Source organism: Alosa pseudoharengus, unplaced genomic scaffold, assembly GCF_046254945.1.
Source record: "Alosa pseudoharengus isolate Yale_2024_CS ecotype anadromous, Long Island Sound unplaced genomic scaffold, YU_APseudo_1.1 YU_APseudo_1.1_scf_5, whole genome shotgun sequence".
Classification (NCBI taxonomy): Eukaryota; Metazoa; Chordata; class Actinopteri; order Clupeiformes; family Clupeidae; genus Alosa; species Alosa pseudoharengus.
In genome coordinates this window covers 26,451,971-26,463,033 of record NW_027468837.1, presented here as the reverse complement: position 1 = coordinate 26,463,033, position 11,063 = coordinate 26,451,971, and the positions used below count along the sequence as shown (strand labels likewise).

At 40.1% G+C, this 11,063-nt stretch overlaps 1 protein-coding gene across 1 annotated transcript; it reads right to left on the bottom strand.

The window, feature by feature from the left end:
* Positions 1-9,360: 9,360 nt before the first annotated feature.
* Positions 9,361-10,769, bottom strand: LOC143103926 (homeobox protein Hox-C4a-like). The gene is made up of 2 exons (XM_076267792.1): positions 10,328-10,769; positions 9,361-9,755 (listed from the first exon to the last, which is right to left on the bottom strand). The coding sequence occupies exons 1-2, from the start codon at positions 10,767-10,769 to the stop codon at positions 9,361-9,363; spliced, it is 837 nt and encodes a 278-aa protein (XP_076123907.1).
* Between the last annotated feature and the right edge of the window lie 294 nt (positions 10,770-11,063).

Below are 11,063 nucleotides of genomic sequence, written 5' to 3'. Positions count from 1 at the left end.
ACCGTCAGTAAAATGAATGAATGTAAATGTTGTCATGGTGTTTGCATCTGTGGTGTTGTGATATACAATTAGTGATCAAATTCACAGGTATTGATTTAGAGAATGATTTTATCCAGGTACATATTTTAATCAGCCTATGCCTTCTTCCTGGGTACTGGACCCATGATACTGATGGTCTAGTTAAGCCAAGAACATATTGTATTTTACAAGAACACATTATACTTTGTGGTTTAAAAATATGTGCTTGCAAGTTTTGTGAAATAGATAGATAGATAGATAGATAGATAGATAGATACTTTATTGATCCCCATGGGGAAATTCAAGGGTCTCAGTAGCATACAGACATCACACACAACATGCACTTACAGCAGAAATGGTAAACATAAGTATAAGTATAAACATATAACTAAACTCCACTGTACAATAAAGACAGTAGAAGATAAGAAATACGTCAAATGTGTCTTCCATATAAAATGGCAAAATACATTATGTATAATGTGTGTGTCTTTGATGATGAGCATTAGCATAAAAATCTAGTGGATGGAAAGGCCAGGTGCTGAGACTAGAGCTAATAACCATATGGGTTTTCACAATCTTTCATTATCCTTACAAATCTCAGATGCATGCATTTCACATGATTTGAGGATCCAGTAAAAGTTTCTTCTTCACATCTTTAGGTAGTAAACCTCTCCGCATTCAAGAGGAATCTAAGCACCCTTCTCCTACAGGTGTCTCTCTGTGGGATACCCGTCCAATGCAAAACTTTTACTTTTTATGCAATACAAAGGTATGCAACAGGTTTGACTTCATAATAGATAATGACACTGTATTCCATAGCACACTCCCTGTTAAATCAAGCTTATCTGCTACCGCCCGTGACACACTGCATGGGTCAATTCTAAAATGAACTACTGATAATAATAAGTACAACAGTGCATAATGTCTGTAATTGGTATCAAGGAACACCAACATATGTGAATCCCCATATTTTCTGAGGAGTCTGAAAGTTGTACAGTCACTATTTTGTAAGTGACTTTGGATAAAACCGTCAGTAAAATGAATGAATGTAAATGTTGTCATGGTGTTTGCATCTGTGGTGTTGTGATATACAATTAGTGATCAAATGCACAGGTATTGATTTAGAGAATGATTTTATCCAGGTACATATTTTAATCAGCCTATGCCTTCTTCCTGGGTACTGGACCCATGATACTGATGGTCTAGTTAAGCCAAGAACATATTGTATTTTACAAGAACACATTATACTTTGTGGTTTAAAAATATGTGCTTGCAAGTTTTGTGAAATAGATAGATAGATAGATAGATAGATAGATAGATACTTTATTGATCCCCATGGGGAAATTCAAGGGTCTCAGTAGCATACAGACATCACACACAACATGCACTTACAGCAGAAATGGTAAACATAAGTATAAGTATAAACATATAACTAAACTCCACTGTACAATAAAGACAGTAGAAGATAAGAAATACGTCAAATGTGTCTTCCATATAAAATGGCAAAATACATTATGTATAATGTGTGTGTCTTTGATGATGAGCATTAGCATAAAAATCTAGTGGATGGAAAGGCCAGGTGCTGAGACTAGAGCTAATAACCATATGGGTTTTCACAATCTTTCATTATCCTTACAAATCTCAGATGCATGCATTTCACATGATTTGAGGATCCAGTAAAAGTTTCTTCTTCACATCTTTAGGTAGTAAACCTCTCCGCATTCAAGAGGAATCTAAGCACCCTTCTCCTACAGGTGTCTCTCTGTGGGATACCCGTCCAATGCAAAACTTTTACTTTTTATGCAATACAATTTGTTTTGTTTGATATGTGCTCTCACAAGCGTCAGGTGGTTTGATATTGATACCGGTCTGAATAATTTCTTCCTGGACCAAATCTTAGAGTTGTGGCAGCCTAAAACTTTGATTCACCAGTGCCCTTTGCAAAATATGGGTCCAAATAATCCAACCACAAATCAATTAACACTGTTGGACAAGGTTACAACAACTACTACTATAGTTGTACTTGTACTACCACTACTAATATTACTACATAATAGGCTATTATAAACTAACATTAATTAGTAATGCTGCTGAAATATATCGTGTTGGTGAGCTAGCTAAGAGACAAATGTTAACTTCTACTACCAATAGGTCCTACTATATAATAATAATAATAGTAATAATAATAATAATTGTTTTGTGTATTTATTTATTTATTTATTTAATTGAGTCACTGTTAAATCGTGTCACAACAAAGTAGACAGTGTATTGCATGTAGCTTCGTTTCTCTGCCTGCTTTCTCCTGCACCAAGACTACAGCTCCCGGCTGCTGCACTTCTAGCGAGCAGGCAGCTCCTCGTGAACTCTGGATGAACCGCGGCGACGGCAATAAATCAATTTTTACTCTCCTCGCTCGCAACGCGCGCACCGTTAGCTCTCCCTGTCAAACCATTACAATGTCTCTCTGTGAGGAGGAGGCCGTCTCGGCAGAGCCAAGCAGAAGCATCAATACACGGAAAAAAATGAAGGGAAGAGAAGAGGCTGCACACGATTAAGGAGGTGGTTTTTAAAATCACACACACGGGGCTAGCAACGCCATGTTCCAAGCACTACACAATTTCAGAAAAAGTAAAAACATAAAGCAAAATTAATCTACTGTTGAAATTCTAACCCGTGTTGCAGATGCACGTAGTCTATACCCATACTATCCTTTTGCAGCCGTGCTAATTTAGTCTCAGATCCGTAATTAGCTCTATACTCCCCCTAAACCGAGCCATATCTGATGACTTTCAGAGGGCAGATCAGATGAAGGGGAGACTGGGAGAGGCAGGGAGCTGGGGACATGTGAATGGGTAAGGTACAGGCTGGGGTAGGATCCATGCATACAAATGGCCTCGTCTCGGCGGAGTCAGCTCAAGATTTATGACTCCATTGCCTTCTGTTGCTGTAAACAACGCCGAGTTTTAAAAAAAGAGAAAGAAAAGAAAAGATGGAGTCGACAGAGCATAGACGATTCCTACATCAGCGTAGAGGAAAATTTTCGCTGGTTGAGCACGTTTCTGTTTACAAATTTACATGCGATCACATTTGCAAGATAAATAAATAAATACATACAAATTTTGAAATTTGATGGTAGAGTCGACATTGCTGCATCCCATAATTCAGGAATATGAATCATACTTAATTTGATAATTAGGCGTATCTTATACCTACATAATTATTTGAGTTCAATGATCAAACATAATTGTACATCATAAGGATTTTAATGAGCTTTTCCGTCAAACTTCCCACTCAAATAATGCAATTTATTTATAATTTATAGTATTTTCTATTAATTGTGTGAAGTGTTGCATTTCTTGATCTTATTCTAATATAGTATGTCTATACTATTTTGTATTAATCAGTTCAACTCCTCCTCCACTGTATTTATTGTTATAGCATTCATTGTTATACTAAGGCTTCCTGTTGCACTGTACTTTCAATGTTGTCCATCCTTGTGAATAACTTTGGACCAAAGCGTCATTTCACCTTTATTATTAAATGCAATAATCTCTCATGGATTAGTAGTTAAAGTTTTCTCCTCCCGAACAGATTACGTAACTAGCGTTAGGCTACTCTGTGGTCCATATGAAAAGGACTGCAACTAGGTCACAAAACAAAGAATCAGCAGTTCAGCCACCCAAATATGGTGTCTTTTTACAAAATTTAGCACAAAAAATGTATTGCCCTTGATCGTGAGTGAAGGTGAAAGGAACCGTGTGCTTGGCATAACCTGTATGCACCCACACCTCCTTGGTTGGGCCCAGACGGCCACCCGCAATGCATGCGCTGTCGAAGACACCATGAAAATGGCTAACCCTAGACCTCTGTCTACTCGAGGCCTCTTGAAACCAACATGTCTGTCATCTGTTCATAAAAGCATAATTTCAAATTCTGCTGCAAATCACAGGGCATTAGATAACTGCAGGCCTTCTGCATTGTGTTTTAATATTCATCCTTTTGTTATATATTAAAACCAACGTCTTCCATTAGTGACAAATGCATTTTCAGCAATATCATGAATAGCTATAAATAGTAATGTTTATAGAAAACATTGTTTTACTGTGAATGCATAACAAGTGAGAGCCACCTTCATGGAGGTACAGACATGTAGTTCTCTGTGCAGGTTCTGTCATGTTAAAACCGATGCATTTAGAAGCCCGTGGCCAAATGTGGCACGAATCTCTCTCTCTCTCTTTCCCCCACACACACACGCACACGTTGATTTTTTCCCCCCTTAAAGACTGTCAGACGCGCGCATGTATATCCACACATAGAGACTCAAGCAAGCATACACGCGCGCACCCATTGGCGAGAGGGGAACATCTGCTGTTCTCCAGAGTTTGAATACGAGAGCGACTAGATTTATAGCGGTTCGCCATTGAGAATGCCCTCCCTCCTCTGTTCAATAGTCGGGCGACCTCTGTTTCAACTCTGCGAGGCTTCTACCATGGGCGTTGATACATATGCACCACATACGCTTAGGCCTTCCTGTACGAGTTCTAATGCTCACGGTTTTCTTTTTTGTTAAAACGAAAACAAAAAGACCAAATTAACGCATTTTACCAGGATTATTACTTTTTTAATGGGGTTGTGGAAATACAACACTTAAAAATAGACAAAGAAAAAAGGCGTATTAAAAGCTGTTTATATTTTAAAGTTTTCTCCCCCTCTCCTTGGAGACTCTTCCTAGCGCTGTGCAAGATTGGGAAGGGCTGAAGAACTTAAAACGTGCTTTAAAACGATGTCATAAATCAAAGTGTTGCAAAGGAATGTTGTACTTGAAACGATTCCAGATATGGCCTGATTTACAAATGAGCATTTTCGCATGCATTTTTTGTCATGTTGACGCACGTTTTATTCAACAACATACGTTCAGAATTCTTTTTACTACATAAATATAAAGTAAAAAAACAAAAGACCAAAAAACAAAACAAACAAAACAAAAAAACAACGTTGCAACTAAACACCAGACACTAGTAAAGTCACTACACCTACAGTGCAGTGGAGGTCGATGTCACCATTAAAGGGGTCTCTAGCGCTTCTTCTGTTTCCTCTCGCTTTAAGTGTCCCTCCTATCTCAAGTAGGGTCGTGACCTTCCCGGTCGCCAGACACCAGCTCACAAGTAAACACTTCATTGGTTCTACAAATATTTATCGTTGTCTTGCAAACGGAGAAAATCGCAAGACTTGCACTTAACCTAATACGGCAAGTCAAACACACACACACACACACACACACACACACACACACACACACGACACAACATTTGGGAAGCTAAGAAGTAAATAAATCTGCATGAGCAAACCGATGTCAACAACTAGAGCCTCAAGTTCTCATTTTAGTTTCTTAGAAAGCTCACAACCCTTCAAACTAAAAACACGTGAAGACAAAATATATATATATTTTCAAATGTTTTGTTTTATCATTACTCTAATATGTAGGCTAGCTATATCTGTTTACGTATGTCTCAGAAAATAAAAATGTTTTCTTGCCCTTGCCCCTGCTGCCCAATTTATATTTTACTATGTGCATGATCCAAATGTAACCACAGTCTCATTTGTAGTCTATCTATTAAAAGACCACAGTTAGATGACAAATAGCCATTTCTGCCTTTTAGCTGCGTCCTGGTTGAAGGGTATTTACTGATGCGCCTCTGCAAACTTAAATTGATTAACTTAGATGCCGCTTTGGACGGTGATAAAGATGTATTCCAATCCATTGACAACTGTTTGCGTATTGTGATATGGACACTTTATGTATCGTAGGCATCATCAATTATCTTGGTAACTTGGTAAGTCCTGTTTTTCATTAGTAAATGCAGGTACGGTGGTTATAGTTATTGATTATTTTCCCTATATGAAAACAGTTGACTTATATTAGCATCGATCACAAGCTCAGTTAATGATAAACTCTGACTCTAACTCTCTCTCTTTCCTTCTCTCTCTCTCTGTTTGTGTGAAAGACAGAGGTGGCGAGAGAGAAGAGAGATGCATGCAGAGAGAACGACTGCACTGTGTAGCCTGGCAAAAAAAACTCCACTTGTTAGCTCCAGATATGAAAAGCGTCTACCTTTACTTTGCCATGTACAGTTATAATAGCTCAACTGGTACTCAACTGCTACCTGTGACGGGCAATTCGTGGAGTGTGACATGTCAGGTCTCAATCAGGCTCCTATGTGAAATTACCACAATTAAACGCACCAGCAGGACATTAACTGGCCATTAGCTAGGGACGTCAAAGCGGCGCGAGGGTGTCTACGATCACAACACAGGACGGTGATTCCCAAAGACAACAAACATAATGCAAATATGTATGTTTACAAACTAACCGACTGCTGTTGGAGATATCAAGTAGGGCTGCTTGCATCTAGGCCATTCAGTAAGTTATAGAGCATATCTGATGGCCCACACGTATGAAACGGCTCTCTTGTGGGCAATAGCATTCTGGCATTACATTCTATTAAGCTGCACTTACTGCTCCTTATCATACACTGATGAATATCATGAAGATAAAAGTCTGATGAGAGATGCAAGAGAACATCCAAGTTAACCACCTCAGCAGTCAATGCAATGATGCTGGTGAAATCATTTCGGCCTCAGTCTATGTGGCCTAATATATTACTTTAAATAAATATATTTTTGTCTTGCATATTACAATTTAAGGTGCAATATTATGGAATTACTGAATGTCTAAATGCAGTTTATACACTGATATATTTGACTTAGGCCTACTAAAGACAGATCCAACTGATGAACCATATGACAAATGTATCCATAATTAACATAAGATGGGATATCCTCAAAACAACCCAAAGGCCATACTGACATTGCAACATAAACACAAACACACACACACTCGCATTCATAAATACACCCTCCCACATGCACGCACCCTGACGGTCGAAGTCGAGAGCGCTTAGTGAGTGTGTCGCGACGTTGTAAAGGTCGAGCAAAGGATGACATCAAATAGAACAAAGGACTTGCCCTCCAAGTGAACTCTTTGCCCTCTTTATCGCCTGTTCAAAAAAATCCAAAGCATCCCTTCTTTCTGGGCGAGAAAGCGGTGTTTGGGAGCAAGAGAAAGTAGCTAGTCAGATTGTTTCTATTTTAACAAAGCTGAGTATATTTGCTTTCTGCAAAGGGAAGTGAGCCTCTTCCCGATACAGCCATATCGTCCCAAACCTCGAGTGGAAGGCTGGGCGTTGGTAGGGAGAAGTTTAAGTTGAGGGGTCAGATTATGCGGTCACGATGTCTCTCTTTTATGTCAGGCTGGGGACTGTAGACTACTTACACCTGAAAGTCAGTGCCATTCAATATTTAGTTAATAAACGCGTTAGAGTGGCTCCGCCAATCCCTGCTACAGTTTGTTGTGTTGTTTTAGGCAGTAGATTTTTTTTTTTTAGCAAAGACAAACTATTGCATCTGTTTCCAAAACAAAACGAATGTTTTCCCCCAGCCACAGACAAAAGTTTCAGTGGGACAGTCGTACAAATTACAGTTTGAAACATGTTGTAAGTAGGCTAAATATAACATTTAGAAGTCAGATTTAGGCTCATGGAAAGTGGTCAAGCCAAGGTGTGCAAACAGGGGATCAAAAATACTCCTAAATTATACAGTTCGATTAACTTCATTTTCTGCCACTCAAGCCTGAAAGTTGTTGAAAGTTCCTTTGAGAAGCTGTACAGGTTTTTATGTTTCGATCTTAAAACATCTAAATCATTTGTAGTTTCGTCATTAGTCATCATTAATCATATTAATCGTCCATATTTTTAAAACTGCGCCTACAAAGCTTTCTCACATGGCCCAATGCAGTTGTAAGTTTGTGTGCAACCCTGTTAGAAAATAGAGTTGTCATAATCTTAAATGACGTGGTTTACTAATTCCGTGGTTTACTGTCACCCGGCCTCCAAGACCGTCATACATTTGATTTGTGGAAATTATTCTAATGCATCACAATACACACAACAACAATACAAACACCTGGTCTGTAAAGATAGTCTACACTAGTTTATTGCAAACTGTCAGAGAGAGAGAGAGAGAGAGAGAGAGAGAGACAACCTACACCTGGACAAAGTAGGTGTTAAACAGGGACAGGAAACAAACACACTGGGTGGGCTTGTTTGTATTTGTAAATGTAGCCAAGCCACAACCTACTTTAATTTGAAATAGGCAATATGAACTTACATTAACATGCCCAAACATTTCATAATAAACATATGGCTTATTTTATTTTAAAACCCCAAGACCAAATAATATTTTCTCTATATATTTTTTCTAATTTGGTATTACGTCGCAAGTCACATTTATGCTTACACAACTGGCAAAGGAGGGGTGCAGAGGTTATCAGCTATTGCAAGGGGGGACTTACTAACCTTTACTTGAACCCCAAAACTTCTATTCATGTGAGATGACTTGTAAAACCCTTAGCCCTTGTGAGGAGCCCCCTCACTTGTAGAAGAATAGAATTATTGTTAGAAAAGCCATCAATCAATTTCCCGATGCCATTGAGCACTTCAGGTTTCGAAAGTATTTTGTTCTGCTGTTTTGATGCCCTTGTAGAAGATGTTACATGGTCCAAGGTCTGTGTACACATATAGGTCAAATGCAAAAATATATATGTAAAGAATAGACGACCAGGCGTACTCTAAACTAATTGACACTCACAGTTTTATTTACCACTACGATTATCACAAATACATTTAAACTTATTTTATTGCATTTGTTTAACAATAACAACTTTTATTCAGTCTAAATCACAGTACTAGTATCACAAAACGCACTACCCTTTTTATTCAGTACTAGAGGCCTTATTTTGGAGGTTGCGCAGAAACAAAACAAACTCACAACATTTTACTTTTTTTACATGAATAGGCTACTAACTACGTACGTTCAGCCCTGCAAGACGTGTAACCATCTTTCACATGGGGGAACAATAGAAATATCTACAATTTTGTTTGCAAAATAAATAAAAGGATTGTGCATGTAGGCCATTGAGCAGACGGATAGTATCCCTCACACTCTTTTGTTCAAAATGTCCATTTAAGTATCAGTCAACACAATTTATTAAAATGGCATAATTACTATGTTTAATAAATAAACCCTGATAGCCGAAAAAATCACTAGGTATTCGCAGTAATCCATGCTATATAACATGCATATTTATATAACTATGGACTCAGAGGACACCCAGTTTTACGCACAAGAACACTACGAAGAACATATCTTAATATACATATAAAAAGAATATATTTCCATAAATATTCCATTGTTCTCTTTCCGCAAGTTGAAATATTCTCGTGTCTATAACCTTGTTATATCCTGATCTCGATCGACCCCGGGAACCCGAGAGAGTTGCTCGGGAACTGCTACGGTGCTGGAGCCCGCGCTGTTAGATACATTGCCGGCTGTGGTAGCTGTGTTGGCCCCGGTGGTCGCGCCTGAAGTAGACGACGAAGAGGAGGAAGATCTGACTTTGGTGTTGGGTAGCCTATGGTCTTTTTTCCACTTCATCCTGCGATTCTGAAACCAAATTTTGATCTGCCGCTCCGAGAGCACCAAGGAGTGGGCGATTTCGATGCGTCGTCGCCGAGTTAGATAGCGATTATAGTGGAACTCCTTCTCCAATTCTAAGACCTGCTGGCGAGTGTAAGCAGTCCTGGACCGCTTGGGCTCTCCTCCAGTGTAATTGGGATTCACTAGAAAGGGGTAAGGTGGGGAAAGGAAAGAAACAGAGGAAAAGGAGGGAAAACAAAGAAGAAAAAGAGGATAGTAAATTCTGAGTGAAGTGAAATGTGAAAAGTATCTAAAGTGAAATGGGTATCAACTTTATTTTCATTTAACCACTTCCTGAAAGACTTGGCCTGGTCTATATAATGAGCGGTCGTTTCACACTTAGAGTGCAGCTAAATTATTAATTCAACATTACAAATCTAAGATATTTTTGCCTCCTCTTTTACTCCCTCTCTCTCTCATCCTCCCTCTCTCTCTTTCCTCCGACACATACATAACAGAAAAAGCCACATGGCAATACGGCTGTCCAGACTACTGCCTCCGCTATAAAATTTATGGCGGGTGTAATTGCCAATGCTGAGTCGTAAATCCGCCTCATATGCGTCGTTTCAAAGGGCTTCTCTCACAACGTACGTTGCACGGGGCTGGTTCAAGCAGACTCCCGAGGTAAAATAAGAGAAGGGGAAGGGGGAAACGCACGTGAAGGAGGGAGTGAGAGAGCAAGGGGAAACAACAACACAGGGATTTTGATGCCTACCGGTACTGACGTGGATTTTCTTCATCCAGGGGTAGACCACGGGCTGCTTAGTCGCGGCTGTGCTGGTGGGGAGCTCCGGGGCGGCTTGGATGCAGGCGGGAGGTGCTGTCGGTGGGGTTGTGGGGGATGTGGGTAAAGGTGGCGGGGGCTCACGTGGAGCAGTCTGCGCCTTCCCCGCCGCCAGCAGGCTCCCTGAGTGCGTGAGCCCATGCCCTCGCTGGGGCTCCGGCTCGGGTATGCTTGCACAGTTATACGGGCGCTCCGGATAGGTCACGCGCGGAGGATACAAGTCCTGATGGTGATGCTGGTAGCCGGTGTCCCTCGTGCGGCTGTAATACTCAGGGCTGTGTTCGGGGATGTAGCTATTTTGTGAATATTCCTCGCAAGGAGGAAATTTCGGATCGATGTAGTTAGAGTCCATCAAATACGAGCTCATGATCATTAATTTCTGGAGTGGAAAATAATTTTTCTACCTTTGTCGTTTTTCTGGTCCATAAAGCCCTCCTACTAGCGAGCTACCCTGTAAAGTTACTTTTACCACGTGACGCTGCAGTCCAATGGCAGCCAACGAGGTAGTCCCCGGATAAGGAACCAAATGTTTATTCGAATCTTTATGAACCCCTTTGTGTAGGTGTGCGAGAGTGTTTGATGAAATGGAGGCCCGGTATATCGATGACCCTGCTTCTGCATATCGCCGAAAGCACACAAGGGTTAAGTAGCCATCGCTGGTTGCGCC